General features: G+C 35.4%; 1 protein-coding gene across 1 annotated transcript in view; it reads left to right on the plus strand.

The window, feature by feature from the left end:
• LOC125679055 (protein O-mannosyl-transferase 1-like) overlaps positions 1-20,001 on the plus strand; it is a 49,908-nt gene that overhangs the window by 3,997 nt on the left and 25,910 nt on the right. Inside the window, exons 10-15 of the mRNA XM_048917966.2 lie at positions 919-997; positions 2,368-2,445; positions 10,213-10,262; positions 11,825-11,931; positions 12,390-12,483; positions 15,845-15,919. Of these exons, the coding sequence (XP_048773923.2) occupies positions 919-997; positions 2,368-2,445; positions 10,213-10,262; positions 11,825-11,931; positions 12,390-12,483; positions 15,845-15,919 (483 nt within the window). The remainder of the gene's footprint in view (positions 1-918; positions 998-2,367; positions 2,446-10,212; positions 10,263-11,824; positions 11,932-12,389; positions 12,484-15,844; positions 15,920-20,001) is intronic.

A 20,001-nucleotide genomic window follows, 5' to 3' on the forward strand; every position in this document is an offset into this window, starting at 1 on the left:
ATTTACAATTTAATGAGTTTAACAGGTTTACTACTACTACTCTCTAGTCCTTTACTAAGTCTATTATTTACAATTTAATGAGTTTAACAGGTTTACTACTACTACCCTCTATTCCTTTACTAAGTGTATAATATTTACAATTTAATGAGTTTAACAGGTTTACTGCAGGATATGGTAAATAACTGTTTACGAACACATAGTGTTTATTGTATATAAGCATAAAGCTTGATTCTGATCATATTTAATGAATTTGAATAGAAGGAAGCAATGCCAACTGTTCATTGAAAGTTTTCTCAAAACAATGTTTAATAGGGCATAGTAAAAAGTTAACATGCAGTGCAAGTGAAACTAATTTAACATGGAGAAAAGGTTACATCCTCAAACTAGTTATAAGCAACTTTGAGATTTATTTTAATTTCATCTTAAAAAATTGTAATGATATTGAAGTGTCTTTAAGTAATGAAGGGTAAAATGGAATAAATTTGTATTAAAGGGAAATAACTCTTACTATTACGGTTGAAATTACTATGTGAAATCCTCTCTCTCTTTCTCTCTCTCTCTCTCTCTCTCTCTCTCTCTCTCTCTCTCTCTCTTTCTCTCCCTCTCTCTCTCTCCCTTCTCTCTCTCTCTCTCTCTCTCTCTCTCTCTCTCTCTCTCTCTCTCTCTCTTCTCTCCCTCTCTCTCTCTCTCTCTCTTGACCTTGCTTTATTACAAAAACCTTGACTGAAATCACCGAAATATTTTTTATCCTGCTCTATGTTTATCATTTATGAATTATACTTGGAAGTTTATAAAGATTAATATGTCTGAAACCCCAGGGATATCTTTCTACCCCCTACATTCTGTTTAAGTACAATACATAGGTACAGAGAAATGAATACTTTAAGCTATGTTATCTGATGTATTCCGTATTTGTAGGCTTATAGAATGCAGCAGCCCCATGTTGATAAAGAAATACACTACAATGTCTTAGGTGCTTCTGAAGCATCATTTGCAGGTTTGTAAATTTAAAAACCTGGACCACAAGGGTACAACAAATAATATGTAAGCATTCTCATGTAGTGTAGATGTAGGTTTATCAACACCATGACCCCTGGAGTGTGGGTTGAGCTACAAGAGAAATTTAAAGTCATACAAAAATTGTAAACATTGTTTTTTCGAACTCCAGTTAACAGAGTACAAGATGTCAAATTAAAATGTAAATATTCTTACATAGTGGTCCATGGAACTCTTGTTTATTACACCATGACCCAGAGTAGGAGTTTGAAAATCTTGTAAACCAGGCCTGGAGGTTATAAAACTTTTACCGTACTCATACTCAAATTCTGCCATGTTTGTTTTGAGTACATCTCTGAGCAAGCTTCAAGCATACTCGAATAAAAGTTTGAGCATGTACTTCATTTGAGAATGAAATTGATTTTATAAACGTTGTATAACCTTCACGTTTGAGTATGAGTACGATTTAGAGGACAGAGTTTTAGTTTGAGTATGAGTACGATTTAGAGGACAGAGTTTTAGTTTGAGTATGAGTACGATTTAGAGGACAGAGTTTTAGTTTGAGTATGAGTATGATTTAGAGGACAGAGTTTTAGTTTGAGTATGAAAACATGCTTAAAAAAGTTTTATGACCTCCAGGCCTGGGTATAATATTTTAAGCATCTTCTTCTAATGTTGATGTGAATTTGTTCAAACCATGGCTTCAAAGGGTAGGGATGTTATGATATTCCATAGGGGAAATGCTCAGGTATAGGATGTGACCCATTGGCTTCTTATTTGCCGAGCTGAAAGTTTAAGTTAGCTTTTGTGATTGAAGTTAGTTGTTGTCTGCATGTCTTCTGACTCTTATCTGTTAATGATCCCAATTTCAACTTCTTAAGAACTTCAGGGCTGATTTCAACCAACCTTGTCAAAAAGGTCCGTTAAGTGAAAGAGATTCTTGTACAAATGTATCTTGAAATGAAGGGGAATTAATTAAGAAATACATGTACTGGAAAGAGAGTGGTATTTATTGCTGAACTAGAAAAGCCAAATCTTGTATGAAAGTTTCCTTGTTTGATAAAAATTTGAATGTATTCAAACCATGATCCCAATGTTTAATAATATTGGTTCAGAATTTTACAAAGAAATGTACAGGAAAACTCTTCTTCTCGGGAATCACAAGGGTATATTGATTTAAAATAATCACTATTCTAATTATCTTCAAGTGAAAACTAGAAAATCAAAAACAAAAAAAAAAAGAAATTGAAAAATTGATAATTTAAAATTACTAAGACATGCAAAAAGTACACTGTGTGTAGTTTAGAATTGATTTAAGAGTTACATGTAAATCTGAATCAAAGTTTTAGAAAGTCTCATCTTATTTTACAGCATATTTAACAAAGATGACAGTTCCTCAGAAGGTACTTCCACTACAGTTAGTCTCAACCGGTCCAAGTTACGACTCAGGTATATGCAGTTATTTTTCTGAGGAAAGATACATGAATTGTATAATCTTATCATCATCTTAGACTAATCTCAAAAACTTTCACGATGAAGGGGACTTTTCCCATTGAAGAACTCTTAAAAACCAGTGTCTTTGTCACAGTCAATAGCAGGATATCAGTCAAAATTTAGCACTAAACCAATAGCAGGATATCAGTCAAAATTTAGCACTAAACCAATAGCAGGATATCAGTCAAAATTTAGCACTAAACCAATAGCAGGATATCAGTCAAAATTTAGCACTAAACCAATAGCAGACGAAAGCATTTGAGTGCTACCCTTAGAACGTAAAATAAAGTGCATATTAAATTTCCAGTTCTAGTTGTTGCACTAAATGGGATGCTGCAGAGAAGTTGATTATGAAGCATAATTCAGAACTGAAGACGTAAACAAAATGTTCGATACTCTAACACTGAAACCAACAGTATAAACAAATGAGTAATGATCCGATAGTCTATCACTGAAACCAACAGTATAAACAAATAAGTAATGATCTGATAGTCTAACACTGAAACCAACAGTATAAACAAATAAGTAATGACCTGATAGTCTATCTATCACTGAAACCAACAGTATAAACAAATAAGTAATGACCTGATAGTCTAACAATGAAACCAACAGTATAAACAAATAAGTAATGACCTGATAGTCTAACAATGAAACCAACAGTATAAACAAATAAGTAATGATCTGATAGTCTATCACTGAAACCAACAGTATAAACAAATAAGTAATGATCTGATAGTCTAACACTGAAACCAACAGTATAAACAAATAAGTAATGACCTGATAGTCTAACACTGAAACCAACAGTATAAAAAATAAGTGATGACCTGATAGTCCATGTGTTTTCCACTCAATAACTTTTGACCCCTATGCATGATAACTACCAAACTTGGTACAAGGGTTGCCCTTGGAGAATAGATGATCCCTATTGACCTTCAGGTCACATGGTCAAAGGTCAAGGTCAAACCTCTGGTCTTAAGCCCATGTGTTGTCCGCTCAATATCTTTTGACCCCTTTGCTTGATAATAGCCAAAATTGATACAGAGGCTTTCCTTAGAGAGTAGATGATCCCTATGGATTTTCAGGTCACATGGTCAAAGGTCAAGGTCAAACTGCTGGTCTTAACCCCATGTGGTAGACCATGAGTTGTCCGCTCAATATCTTGAGAACCATTCACTTGATTGTAATGATATTTCATATGTGGGTTGGTTATAAAAAGAAGAGGATCCCTTTTGTTTTTCAGGTCAAAAGGTTAAAGGTCAAGGGTCAATCTACTCTGGACATAGGAATATACTGTCCGCTCAATATCTTGAGAACCCTTTGCTTGACAGACATCAGACTTGGTACACTGGTACATCATCAGGAGAAGATGATACCTATTGATTTTGAGGTCACATGGTCAAAGGTCAAGGGTCAAACTGGACATAGGAATATATTGACCACTGAATGTCTCAAGAATCCTTTGCTTGACAGACATCAAACTTGGTACACTGGTACATCTTCAGGAAAAGATGACCCCAAATGATCTTGAGGTCACATGGTCAAGGGTCAAACTGGACATAGGAATATACTGTCTGTTCAATATCTTGAGAACCCTTTGCTTGACAGACATCAAACTTGGTACACTGGTACATCATCAGGAGAAGATGACTACTAATGAATTTGAGGTCACATGGTCAGGGGTCAAACTGGACATAGGAATTTACTGTCCCTTCAATATCTTGAGAACCCTTTGCTTGACAGACATCAAACTTGGTACACTGGTACATCATCAGGAGAAGATGACTACTAATGAATTTGAGGTCACATGGTCAGGGGTCAAACTGGACATAGGAATATACTGTCCCTTCAATATCTTGAGAACCCTTTGCTTGACAGACATCAAACTTGGTACACTGGTACATCTTCAGGAGTTGATGACACCTATTGATTTTTAGGTCACATGGTCAATCCATTCTTGACATAGGAAGATATTGTCTGCTCAATATTTTGAATTGATGATACTACTCTCAATTAAATGATGTGTGTGTGTATAATCCTTTTCAATTTTGCACCATGGGGGCATATGTGTTTTACAAACATCTCTTGTTTGTTTATACTGTTGGTTTCAGTGATAGACTATCAGGTCATTACTTATTTGTTTATACTGTTGGTTTCAGTGATAGATAGACTATCAGATCATTACTTATTTGTTTATACCGTTGGTTTCAGTGTTAGACTATCAGGTCATTACTTATTTGTTTATACTGTTGGTTTCAGTGATAGATAGACTATCAGGTCATTACTTATTTGTTTATACTGTTGGTTTCAGTGTTAGACTATCAGATCATTACTTATTTGTTTATACCGTTGGTTTCATTGTTAGACTATCAGGTCATTACTTATTTGTTTATACTGTTGGTTTCAGTGCTAGACTATCAGGTCATTACTTATTTGTTTATACCGTTGGTTTCAGTGATAGACTATCAGGTCATTACTTATTTGTTTATACCGTTGGTTTCAGTGTTAGACTATCAGGTCATTACTTATTTGTTTATATCGTTGGTTTCAGTGATAGACTATCAGGTCATTACTTATTTGTTTATACTGTTGGTTTCAGTGTTAGACTATCAGATCATTACTTATTTGTTTATACCGTTGGTTTCATTGTTAGACTATCAGGTCATTACTTATTTGTTTATACTGTTGGTTTCAGTGTTAGACTATCAGGTCATTACTTATTTGTTTATAATGTTGGTTTCAGTGTTAGACTATCAGATCATTACTTATTTGTTTATACTGTTGGTTTCAGTGATAGACTATCAGGTCATTACTTATTTGTTTATACCGTTCGTTTCAGTGTTAGACTATCAGGTCATTACTTATTTGTTTATATCGTTGGTTTCAGTGATAGACTATCAGGTCATTACTTATTTGTTTATACTGTTGGTTTCAGTGTTAGACTATCAGATCATTACTTATTTGTTTATACCGTTGGTTTCATTGTTAGACTATCAGGTCATTACTTATTTGTTTATACTGTTGGTTTCAGTGTTAGACTATCAGGTCATTACTTATTTGTTTATAATGTTGGTTTCAGTGTTAGACTATCAGATCATTACTTATTTGTTTATACTGTTGGTTTCAGTGTTAGACTATCAGGTCATTACTTATTTGTTTATACTGTTGGTTTCATTGTTAGATTATCAGATCATTACTTATTAGCTCTTCTGAGCCAAAGGCTCAAAGAGCTAATGCTATGGCCATTTGTGCGGTGTGCGTAAACTTTTTAGAAAAAGGGCTATAACTCAAGAACCCCTTGGCCAATTCTTTTCAAATTTGTTACAGGGTATCATTGGCCCAAGGGCTTTCATACATACTAAATAGAGGGATGTGACCCTTTAACAAGGGGAGATAATCAGGAAAATACAAACAAAAGTAGTGGTTGCTAAAAAATCTTCTTCTCAAGAACCACAGGGCAGATTATCACCAAACTTACACATAAGGATGAGGATATGTTGTAGATTAAAAATTGTTCAAGGCATTACCCTGGGGCAAAGGGCGTGGTCTCAAGGTCACTTCAAAGTTGACCTAAATTTAAATTTTTTTTAAATTCCTTAAATCTTAGATATTTTAGTCATTATAAGGACTAGGATCATCAAATTTTGACAGTTGATGCATCTTAGGACCTTGTGTCAAGTTGTCTCAAAAGTAGGTCACGGTGACCTACTTTTTGAATTTTGCAGGTATTTATTTTAAAATTAATTTTGATGCATATCTTGGACACTTTGAAGCCTATGATCATCAAAACTTGTCAGTTGGTGGATCATGGGACCTTGAAATGCGTCAACTGAAAAATAGGTCACCGTGACCTACTTTCTGAATTTTATGGCATATCATTTATAGATATATTTTAAGTTGTTATTTCAAATACCGAGAGGTTTAGAAGCATCAAATCTTGTAAGTTGATGCATCTTGAGGCCTTGAAACATATTTATAAAAAAAGTAGGTCACAGTGACCTACTTTTTGAATTTTGCAGATATTCAAATTTCACATTTTCAATTTTAGATGCATATTTTGGGCACTGTAAAACCTAGGATCATCAAACTTTGTCAGTTGATGCGTCTTCAGTCTTCGGTTTGTGTCGACCAAAAAGTAGGTCACCGTGACCTACTTTTGGTATTTGACAGGTAAATTACTATATTTCAGACACTATTTGACCTACAATCATCAAACTTTGTCAGTTGATGCATCTTGAGTCTTCGGAGTGTATCGACCAAAAAGTAGGTCACTGTGACCTACTTTTGGCATTTGACAGTTATATTTATATATTTCAGTCACTAATTGACCTACAATCATCAAACTTTGACAGTTGATGCATCTTGAGTCAACGGAGTGTGTTGACCAAAAAGTAGGTCACCTTGACCTACTTTTGGAATTTGACGGCTATATTTATATATTTCAAATACTATTTGACCTACAGTCATCAAACTTTGTCAGTTGATGGGTCTTGCATGTTCGAAGGGTTTCGACCAAAAAGTAGGTCAACTTGACCTACTTTTGGAATTGGACACCTATATTTATTTTTTTCAGATACTATTTGACCTACAGTCATCAAACTTTGTCAGTTGATGCGTCTTGCATGTTCAAAGGATGTTGACCAAAAAGTAGGTCACCTTGACCTACTTTTGGAATTGGACGGCTATATTTATATAATTCAGATACTATTTGACCTACAGTCATCAAACTTTGTCAGTTGTTGGGTCTTACATGTTTGAAGGGTGTTGACGAAAAAGTAGGTCACCTTGACCTACTTTTGGAATTTGACGGCTATATTTATATATTTCAGATACTATTTGACCAACAGTCATCAAACTTTGTCAGTTGATGGGTCTTGCATGTTCGGAGTTTGCTGACCAAAAAGTAGGTCACCATGACCTACGATTAGAATTTGACAGCTATATTTCAATATTCAGATACTAATTGGCTTAAAATCATCAAACTTTGTCAGTTGATATTTCTTGGGTTCTCAAAATGTGTAAACCAAAAAGTAGGTCACATTGACCTACTTTTTTTGAATTCTTAGGATTTAACTAAAGATTTAGAATACTAAGAGGCTAAGAATAGAAATGGTGGGGTTGTACAATTTATCAGAAGAGCGATTCTAGGCCCTTGGGCCTCTTGTTTGTTTATACTGTTGGTTTCAGTGTTAGACTATCAGGTCATTACTTATTTGTTTATAATGTTGGTTTCAGTGTTAGACTATCAGATCATTACTTATTTGTTTATACTGTTGGTTTCAGTGATAGACTATCAGGTCATTACTTATTTGTTTATACCGTTCGTTTCAGTGTTAGACTATCAGGTCATTACTTATTTGTTTATATCGTTGGTTTCAGTGATAGACTATCAGGTCATTACTTATTTGTTTATACTGTTGGTTTCAGTGTTAGACTATCAGATCATTACTTATTTGTTTATACCGTTGGTTTCATTGTTAGACTATCAGGTCATTACTTATTTGTTTATACTGTTGGTTTCAGTGTTAGACTATCAGGTCATTACTTATTTGTTTATACTGTTGGTTTCAGTGTTAGACTATCAGGTCATTACTTATTTGTTTATACCGTTGGTTTCAGTGATAGATAGACTATCAGATCATTACTTATTTGTTTATACCGTTGGTTTCAGTGATAGATAGACTATCGGGTCATTACTTATTTGTTTATACTGTTGGTTTCAGTGTTAGACTATCAGGTCATTACTTATTTGTTTATACTGTTGGTTTCAGTGATAGACTATCAGGTCATTACTTATTTGTTTATACTGTTGGTTTCAGTGTTAGACTATCAGGTCATTACTTATTGTGTCGCCTGCGTTACACGCAGTGGCGACATATAGGGATCACTATCCGTCGTCCTGCGTCGTCGTCTGGCATCGTCGTCGTCACAAAAAATTTCTGTCACAGTTTTCTCAAGAACCACATGGGGCAACTCCCTGATATTTGGCACAGAGCATCAGTGTGGCCAACTGTATTGTGTAAGACATTTTCGAATCTGTCGCTTATCAACTTCCTGTTTGCCGGGACTTAGAATTTTTTACAGCAAAACAATTTCTGTCACAGTTTTCTCAAGAACCACATGGGGCAACTCCCTGATATTTGGCACAGAGCATCAGTGTGGCCAACTGTATTGTGTAAGACATTTTCAAATCTGTCGCTTATCAACTTCCTGTTTGCCGGGACTTAGAATTTTTTACAGCAAAAAAATTTCTGTCACAGTTTTCTCAAGAACCACATGGGGCAACTCCCTGATATTTGGCACAGAGCATCAGTGTGGCCAACTGTATTGTGTAAGACATTTTCAAATCTGTCGCTTATCAACTTCCTGTTTGCCGGGACTTAGAATTTTTTACAGCAAAAAAATTTCTGTCACAGTTTTCTCAAGAACCACATGGGGCAACTCCCTGATATTTGGCACAGAGCATCAGTGTGGCCAACTGTATTGTGTAAGACATTTTCGAATCTGTCGCTTATCAACTTCCTGTTTGCCGGGACTTAGAATTTTTTACAGCAAAAAAATTTCTGTCACAGTTTTCTCAAGAACCACATGGGGCAACTCCCTGATATTTGGCACAGAGCATCAGTGTGGCCAACTGTATTGTGTAAGACATTTTCGAATCTGTTGCTTATCAACTTCCTGTTTGCCGGGACTTAGAATTTTTTACAGCAAAAAAATTTCTGTCACACTTTTCTCAAGAAACCACATGGGGCAACTCCCTGATATTTGGCACAGAGCATCAGTGTGGCCAACTGTATTGTGTAAGACATTTTCGAATCTGTCGCTTATCAACTTCCTGTTTGCCGGGACTTAGAATTTTTTACAGCAAAAAAATTTCTGTCACGGTTTTCTCAAGAACCACATGGGGCAACTCCCTGATATTTGGCACAGAGCATCAGTGTGGCCAACTGTATTGTGTAAGACATTATCGAATCTGTCGCTTATCAACTTCCTGTTTGCCGGGACTTAGAATTTTTTACAGCAAAAAAATTTTTTGCTGAAGATTTTATTTTATGATTAACTGAAGGACAGTATTTTTATGTACAAAAGGACAGTATTTGTAATTCCCATACTAAAGGACAGTATATGTGATTTCAGAACAGCACTAATTATGATTTTTCTTGAGAAACAGTAAATTGGATATATAAAAAGACAACAACACTAAGCAGTAAACCCAACAGATAATTACTTATGGTTATTACCATTGTCTTGAAGAGCACAGTAACAGGTTGATACATATTTTCAAACATATGTTTTCATTCAGTCTACATTTAATAAATGTCTTAATTTCAAACAGATTCTCCCACAAATTCCATTGCATAATAATGTCTCATCTTTCAATTTCAATTAAGTTATCGTTAAAGAATGTTTAGTAATTCTCGAAACCTTTAAAAGGAGTATTAAACTGACAAAAACCATTTGAATAATTTACTTTTTCAACATTATACGTGATATATTACATATAGAATGAACTAGCAGGCGACACATGTCTTCCGGGGAAGACTTAATACTGCGTTTGTTTATACTGTTGGTTTCATTGTTAGACTATCAGATCATTACTTATTTGTTTATACTGTTGGTTTCAGTGATAGATAGACTATCAGGTCATTACTTATTTGTTTATACTGTTGGTTTCAGTGTTAGACTATCAGATCATTACTTATTTGTTTATACCGTTGGTTTCAGTGAGTGTCTCAAAGTACCCTGGATTGTTTACTGCAGCACAAACCTCAAAAGTAAGTCAAACTTTTCGAGTATTTTATGCCCCCCTGCCCCAATTTTAGTTGGGGGTATATTGTTTTACCTCTGTCCATCTGTCCTATTTTAGGTTTACACATGCTATGTCAAGTTAACTCCTAACATAGCTTTCAAGCTAGAACTTTTCATATGAGGGTGTTTGTGCATTTATGAAATAAATTTCATTTTTATACGCCGGGACATATTATGGTATGGCGTCGTCCGTCTGTCTGTCTGGACCTTGTGGGCAGGATACAGACTGAACCATAAGCCCTAGGACTTTACAACTTGGTACATTTGATCACCATGATGAGGGAAAGATGCCTATTGTTTTTCAAGGTCAAAGGTCAAGGTCGTAGTATCACTTATTAGAAAAACCTTTTGGGCAGGATACAAACCGAACCGTAAGCTCCAGGATATTATAACTTGGTATATTTGATCACCATGATGAGAGGAAGATGCCTATTGTTTTTCAAGGTCAGAGGTCAAGGTTGTAGTATCACTTTTTAGGAAAACCTTGTGGGCAGGATACAAATCGAACCGTAAGCTCCAGGATATTATAACTTGGTATATTTGATCATCATGATGAGAGGAAGGTGCCTATTGTTTTTCAAGGTCAAAGGTCAAGGTCGTAGTATCACTTATTAGGAAAACCTTGTGGGCAGGATACAAACCGAACCGTAAGCTCCAGGATATTATAACTTGGTATATTAGATCATCATGATGAGAGGAAGGTGCCTATTGTTTTCCAGGTCAAAGGTCAAGGTCGTAGTATCACTTATTAGGAAAACCTTATGGGCAGGATACAAACCGAACCGTTAACATATTTATGAAGTAGTGCATTCTAAAGCTATCCCTCTTTATATCTTGATATCCATTTCTACAAGCATAATAATGAATTGGCTCACAGAGGACAGTGCTAACTTCACTAAAATATGAATCACACTAAAATATGTTTTCCTTGAGCAAAATCTATGGGCGTATTATGCCACGTTGGCGTTGCTCTTGTTGATAATGCATCAGGATATGAACTGCGACATTTCACGCCGGCATACTTTATGAAGTGTGGTGGTATGAAGCGTTCATGTTCATACCCTCATATTTTTCCAAAAATGAAATTCATCTTTGATATTTACATTCTACTTTCACTTGTCTAAATTTCCAGCCATTAAAATTTACGTACTGTATTTATCAAGATTCATACGTGCATTGTTCACAAATGTATCACATTCATGAAGAAATGGCTATCATTACAATTTGTAAAGATATCAAAGGCAAAAAACATTAGAAATGTAAATATATATGTATGTATTTGTTTAAAATTTGCACTTAAGAGTTGATGAACTTTTTTTGCATTTGGGGCACATGATTTGTCTAAATAATCCTCTTTGTTTTCAAGTTAGTACTGTTCAGTTGTGCTTGGTACAAACTTGAAGGTTGTTCATATTGTCAGAAGTTTTACACATATTTTCAAAAAAAGTCCACAAATGACAGGCTGTTGAACTTTTTCTTTTCTTTTTTTTAACTGTAAGATTCACATTTTTTTTTCTTTACTTCACAGACTAACTTATTTGGAGTTTATTCAACATTGCAAGACTGCTATGAAAAATTTGAAGAGTTACAACAGCTTATAGTGCAGCTGTATAAGAACTTTGATGTGCCAATCAGGTTAGTTTCATTTAGTGATTTACCAATCAGGTTAGTTTCATTTAGTGATTTACCAATCAGGTTAGTTTCATTTTGTGATTTACCAATCAAGTTAGTTTCATTTTGTGATTTACCAATCAGGTTAGTTTCATTTTGAAAGTTTAGTTTTATGGTTTTATTTTGAAAGAAATAATGTTTGTAAATTGCTTATTACTGTAGAGTGACAAATCTCGGGGTAGGGAGGTGGGGGGGGGGGGGGGGGGACTAATTTTAATTGTTATCATGGTGTGGATTTTAGCAAAATTCTTGTCCACAATGACCGTTCATTAAATCCTCTCTTCAACCATGAAATCAATATGGCCTTTTCCCTCAATTCAGTTAACATTTTACCCCATGAAAATTTGGATGCTGTGATGTAAATTTTGTAGAACAAGGAGCAAATTGATATTCAGAGCAAGTGTACACTGTTTTGTTTTCAGATTGGTGTTAAGTCCAGCTCATAAGCTGAAATTGTCTGAGGAGATTAGAGCAGAATTACAAATGTGGACACCAAGTTTGCAAGAGTACTTGCCGGTAATGATAAAGTCTAACAATATACATTCCACTCCACTTACATTGAAGTTGGTTATATTGAAATATCTGTTATATTGAAGTTAAAATAAATCCCCCAGTAGCAATATTTGTTTAGTTCAGCATTGGTTATATTGAACTTTGGATATAATGAACAATTCAGGTCGGTCCCTGGATTTCATTATATCCGGAGTAGACTGTACATTGTACAGGAAACTGTTTCCTTCAGTTGGCGAGCCTGACAACGTTTTATTGCAATGTTATTGTTGCTCTCTCACACCAAAGCTGTATGACATTTACAACTAAGTGTTTATTGTAAATTTGTAAGATGTTAGCTGTGGTTTACTGTAATTGAAATTGACACAGTAACACATTCTTTTTACTTAAAGGAGCTGTCAGGTTTTGTTTTTATAGCATCTTTATAAAGATATTTCAGTCCACAAATGTAATTTTGATATACAAAATCTCCATTGCTCTTGTAAAGGTGGCTTCAGTTTCTGTACTGGGGGACTACATCAGCAGACGCCTAGCTGTCAGACCACTGGGAAACAGGGAGTTTGAGGCGACCAAACTTCAGATGGTGAGTAAAAGCTAATTTAATACCAGTAAAACAGCAAGTTTCTTCCAATGAAGGGGATAGTCTTCATAGATTTATCTCATTAATATGTACATGTATATCAACCTTCAATATCTTATTGATTATGATTACCATTATTACTGAGTTATGGTTACTAAAATTCATCCTTATTCCTAAGTAATGGAGTTGTATTGATATAGTATGTGTATATTAACCATGCTTATGTCCAGAACATTGTAAAACAATATATTAAGCCTCATGCTTGCTGCAATTAGATAAGGTGGAACTATAGGAGATCTGTATCGATTTATTGGTCAAAAAGTCTCACTAAGTCAATGTCCCAATTAATGGTTAAATGTAACAGTGTTGTGAACACCATATAGGAATGACTATACCTGTTCTCTGTCTCGTGCACAGAGATAACAAAAGAGGAGTTATGTCAAAGTCACTGTCAGTATCAACATGTAAATACTGTAAATGTACATCATTACGTGTGGTACTTATTTCCACTCTGTCTGCAGTCACATAAAATCCGTGTAATTTCATACCAGCGTACTTAAAGCCTGTAAGCTATTTTTATGTAAGTCATATGCAACTCAGTGAAATTTCGTACCTGTGGATCATTATAATCCACGAAATTATGACTCCGTGTAGATACGTCTACAATACAACAAATGTGGAGGCAATCTTTTAATCTTTCAGCCTCATTCTAGGTATTAACATTGTAAGAGGGAGGGAGATGATACCTATTGATATCTAGTTCAAATGTCAAGGTCATTAATTACGACCTTGCATTGAAAATGAGGGAGCTCTATATGGGTGTCACATTGTTTGTCCATCTATCTTCACACTTGTTGTGACACACTATATTGATTAGTATTCAACATAAAGCTTTCATATTTTATACATCTATCTTCACACTTGTTGTGACACACTATATTGATTAGTATTCAACATAAAGCGTTCATATTTTATACATATGTAGTTGACCATTGAAGAAACATACCTACAGGTTTTTGCATCTTGAGATCAGAGGTCAAGGTCACAACAGACATTAAATGTTTTAACTATACTATACTTTCATTGTCACAGTGATATGATAAGTTGAAAATTTTCAACATAGACGTTTCGAATTTTATAGAAGCTCTGTTTTATGAATTCCAAGAACTGAAATAAAATTCCAGAAGCCAATAATATACTGTTGGAGGCAGTTGATGAGTTAAGAAAGATATCTACAGAATTTATGGTCAAAGTCACGTGAGACCTTCAATCCAAGTTTAATTCACTTTCATTGTGACACAATTTTCAACACACAACATTCATATTTTACAGAGAGGTAGTTGTTTATTAAAAGAAGATACTTATAGATTATGAGTGTCTGTTCATCTGCCTGTACTTATAGATTATCAGTGTCTGTCCATCTGCCTGTACTTATAGATTATCAGTGTCTGTTCATCTGCCTGTACTTATAGATTATGAGTGTCTGTCCATCTGCCTGTACTTATAGATTATGAGTGTCTGTTCATCTGCCTGTACTTATAGATTATGAGTGTCTGTTCATCTGCCTGTACTTATAGATTATGAGTGTCTGTCCATCTGCCTGTACTGTCTTATAGATTATGAGTGTCTGTTCATCTGCCTGTACTTATAGATTATGAGTGTCTGTCCATCTGCCTGTACTTATAGATTATAGTCTGTTCATCTGCCTGTACTTATAGATTATAGTCTGTTCATCTGCCTGTACTTATAGATTATAGTGTCTGTCCATCTGCCTGTACTTATAGATTATGAGTGCCTGTTCATCTGCCTGTACTTATAGATTATGAGTGTCTGTCTATAGAGTGCCTGTCCATCTGCCTGTACTTATAGATTATAGTGTCTGTTCATCTGCCTGTACTTATAGATTATGAGTGTCTGTTCATGTGCCTGTACTTATAGATTATGAGTGTCTGTTCATCTGCCTGTACTTATAGATTATAGTGTCTGTTCATCTGCCTGTACTTATAGATTATAGTGCCTGTTCATCTGCCTGTACTTATAGATTATGAGTGTCTGTCCATCTGCCTGTACTTATAGATTATGAGTGTCTGTTCATCTGCCTGTACTTATAGATTATGAGTGTCTGTTCATCTGCCTGTACTTATAGATTATAGTGTCTGTTCATCTGCCTGTACTTATAGATTATGAGTGTCTGTTCATCTGCCTGTACTTATAGATTATGAGTGTCTGTTCATCTGTCTGTACTTATAAATTATGAGTGTCTGTTCATCTGCCTGTACTTATAGATTATGAGTGTCTGTTCATCTGCCTGTACTTATAGATTATGAGTGTCTGTCCATCTGCCTGTGTGTTTGTCACTATCTTTGTTCATATTTTATACAAAGGTAGTTGATCCTGAAAAGAAGACAGTTATAGATTTTTTGGTCATGAAGCCAAGGTTACAGCAGACTTCCCATTAAGTTTACGACACTTAGAGCTTTCATGTTTTAATCATCGACCAATCATGCTACAGTTAAACATGGAAATGCAGATTTTGAAAGAGAGCATAATCACTCCTGTAATTACAAACTTTTATAAATTCTATGTCCTTAGTTGTAGTACATGTAATGTATGATTTTAAAAATTCTCTACAGCATCCTACCTCACCGACTCCGTATTCTAATCTAAGAATGGTATCCACTGAATTGCGTCCTGTTGTAAGAAAATGCCCTATTCGGAGTGCCCTGTTTTATGCACAACTTTCTAAACTGAAGATATTTGCATGCTTGTCTTTTACTGATTTTGTAGGTCTATGGCGAGGTGCTGGATACCACAAAACTGATAGCCGTGCTGGTAGAATTCGGGTCCACAGATAGAGACTCTGTACGTATACAAAAAACTTTGTTACCCATAAAAAAAATAGACATTAAAAATGAATTTTATTTGTAAGATGAAGTAAGTTAAATGATAGTTGTTTGTATTGACAGGTTGTTAGCTCTTCTGAGCCGAAGGCTCAAAGAGCTAATGCTATGGCCATTTGTGCGGTGTGCGTAAACTTTTTAGAAAAAGGGCTATAACTCAAGAACCCCTTGGCCAATTCTTTTCAAATTTGTTACAGGGTATCATTGGCCCAAGGGCTTTCATACATACTAAATAGAGGGATGTGACCCTTTAACAAGGGGAGATAATCAGGAAAATACAAACAAAAGTAGTGGTTGCTAAAAAATCTTTTTCTCAAGAACCACTGGGCAGATTATCACCAAACTTACACATAAGGATGAGGATATGTTGTAGATTAAAAATTGTTCAAGGCATTACCCTGGGGCAAAGGGCGTGGTCTCAAGGTCACTTCAAAGTTGACCTAAATTTATATTTCCTTAAATCTTTGATATTTTAGTCATTATAAGGACTAGGATCATCAAATTTTGACAGTTGATGCATCTTAGGACCTTGTGTCAAGTTGTCTCAAAAGTAGGTCACGGTGACCTACTTTTTGAATTTTGCAGGTATTTATTTTAAAATTAATTTTGATGCATATCTTGGACACTTTGAAGCCTATGATCATCAAAACTTGTCAGTTGGTGGATCATGGGACCTTGAAATGCGTCAACTGAAAAATAGGTCACCGTGTCCTACTTTCTGAATTTTATGGCTTATCATTTATAGATATATTTTAAGTTGTTATTTCAAATACCGAGAGGTTTAGAATCATCAACTCTTGTAAGTTGATGCATCTTGAGGCCTTGAAACATATTTATAAAAAAGTAGGTCACAGTGACCTACTTTTTGAATTTTGCAGATATTCAAATTTCACATTTTCAATTTTAGATGCATATTTTGGGCACTGTAAAACCTAGGATCATCAAACTTTGTCAGTTGATGCGTCTTCAGTCTTCGGTTTGTGTCGACCAAAAAGTAGGTCACCGTGACCTACTTTTGGTATTTGACAGGTAAATTACTATATTTCAGACACTATTTGACCTACAATCATCAAACTTTGTCAGTTGATGCATCTTGAGTCTTCGGAGTGTATCGACCAAAAAGTAGGTCACTGTGACCTACTTTTGGCATTTGACAGTTATATTTATATATTTCAGTCACTAATTGACCTACAATCATCAAACTTTGACAGTTGATGCATCTTGAGTCTACGGAGTGTGTCGACCAAAAAGTAGGTCACCTTGACCTACTTTTGGAATTTGACGGCTATATTTATATATTTCAGATACTATTTGACCTACAGTCATCAAACTTTGTCAGTTGATGGGTCTTGCATGTTCGAAGGGTTTCGACCAAAAAGTAGGTCACCTTGACCTACTTTTGGAATTGGACGGCTATATTTATATATTTCAGACACTATTTGACCTACAGTCATTAAACTTTGTCAGTTGATGGGTCTTGCATGTTCGAAAGGTTTCGACCAAAAAGTAGGTCAACTTGACCTACTTTTGGAATTGGACGGCTATATTTATATATTTCAGATACTATTTGACCTACAGTCATCAAACTTTGTCAGTTGATGGGTCTTGCATGTTCGGAGTTTGCTGACCAAAAAGTAGGTGACCATGACCTACGATTGAAATTTGACAGCTATATTTCAATATTCAGATACTAATTGGCTTAAAATCATCAAACTTTGTCAGTTGATATTTCTTGGGTTCTCAAATGTGTAAACCAAAAAGTAGGTCACATTGACTTACTTTTTTTGAATTCTTAGGATTTAACTAAAGATTTAGAATACTAAGAGGCTAAGAATAGAAATGGTGGGGTTGTACAATTTATCAGAAGAGCGATTCTAGGCCCTTGGGCCTCTTGTTTTTTTTTTGTATCGTGCTAGTGTGTCAGGTTCAGGAAATGAGGAAGAGCTTTTAACAAATCTCAACTCTTCCAATTCTATGTTGTGTTGCAGGGTTCCTACCAGATGAAGAAATTGAACTTTTTAAACCAGTTTAAGAAAAGCCTGTGAAATAAAATGTATCAATACATTCCAAGCCTTGTTTTCACTCATTTCTGTGCGACGGTATTACTTGAATTAACATTCATTGTACACATTATCTTCTACATGACTGTATGGTTTTTTTTTTTAGAGCAACAGCAATTAAGTATTGCTCTGATTTCTGTTCTTTGTCCCATTGAATTTTTAAAAATACTCATACATGAGCAATTTTTCAGCTTGCCAGGATGAATGTACGAAGAGTTAATGTTACCACTCTCATTCCATGGTTTAGGCAGCTGGGTTAAGTTTTTTAAATGGTCCAATTTTAACAAACTATTGATAATGAACACATCATGATTGGGATACTGCATGTAACCTACATGTACTTTTGTGTATTGTAACCTACATGTACTTTTGTGTATTGTAACCTACATGTACTTTTGTGTATTGTAACCTACATGTACTTTTGTGTATTTTCCAGATAAAGATAATAGATTTTTACAGCAGGATCTTTCTACAGTACATGTAGGTTCTTTGTGGTTAACCTTGCAGAGATGATGTATGTGTAGTATAGGAAAGTAGAGCATTTATGACTTATGGCTGAATTGGAAATTGAAACTGCCTAGTGGGACGGGTGTTGCTAAAACGCGGAACGGAATTTAAAATGATTAATTTAGATAAGATAACGCCAAAAATCGGGGGAAATGATTCAATTTGATTAAAATCAACAATTTGGATATTGTTTACAAGGTAAAAGAACTCAATTTTACATCATAAATTGATTAAGCGAATTAAGTTAAACGTTTGTATAAGAATTTACAAAGCATTTTACAAGAATTTTGAAATTTCGGCATTGACAGAGGTGTTAGCGAGCAATGACACCTATAGGTAGAGAATGAAAAGAACACATGTGGTTTATATACCCCTGAATGTACCAACAGGCGCTTGCATAATATTTTTATTAAACCTTACTATGCAAAATATTAAACAAGCGCCTGTTGGTACATTCATCCACAAAATACACCGTGTAAAAATTCGTAATAATGCATTAGTATGTGGTATTAATATGAAATGGTGGACTCTAAGGATGACTTCCTGTTCTCTCTGCAATTTCTGCTTCCCTTGTTGACATAATAAGCCTTTTGATTTTACAAAATGCAGACCTCCTCATAACATTATTGCATAAAATATTTTCCGTTTTCTGTTCCGCATTTTAGCAACACCCCTAGTGGGACCCCTGCATTACTAGTCAGGTGCTCGAACCTCTGAGTTATCCAGGACCCCTGCATTACTAGTCAGGTGCTCGAACCTCTGAGCTACCCAGACTGATATCCCTGGTTCATATAGCTCTAATTACCACATTTTCATCCCTTCTCCCTAATTCTTCATCCTCGACACACAGCTCAGATTGTTTTTACCCCTGGCAGGCCTTTTACATCCTCGACACACAGCTCAGATTGTTTTTGCCCCTGGCAGGCCTTTCACATCCTCGACACACAGCTGAGATTGTTCTTGCCCTTGGCAGGCCTTTCACATCCTCGACACACAGCTGAGATTGTTCTTGCCCTTGGCAGGCCTTTCACATCCTCGACACACAGCTCAGATTGTTTTTGCCCTTGGCAGGCCTTTCACTTGAAGTGCAGGAGTGGTCAACGGCAACAAATGTAATATAGGAAAGGAAAAATTTTATGGTTGGAAGAGGACTCGTGCATCTATTATAGTCAGGTACTCTAATCGATCACTGAGCTATCCACCGTCCATATATAGCCTTTACTACTATAGATCATGATCAATCATTATTCGGCTGCTGGATCCAGTAAATCTAGCTGTAGGTGCTGTACGGTTCAAGCCGTCCGACGGGCCGGTAGTCCGACGGTTCGATAGTCCGACATGTTGACCATCACCAAAAATTTTAATTAATAGAGTTAAAATTTATTCATGTCAGGCATTATTTTATGGAAATTACCAGAAACCGCCAAAATCGACACGGCCTGATTATAAATCAGACAATCAATTTCTGACCAAAATC

Source organism: Ostrea edulis, chromosome 2, assembly GCF_947568905.1.
Source record: "Ostrea edulis chromosome 2, xbOstEdul1.1, whole genome shotgun sequence".
Lineage (NCBI taxonomy): Eukaryota > Metazoa > Mollusca > Bivalvia > Ostreida > Ostreidae > Ostrea > Ostrea edulis.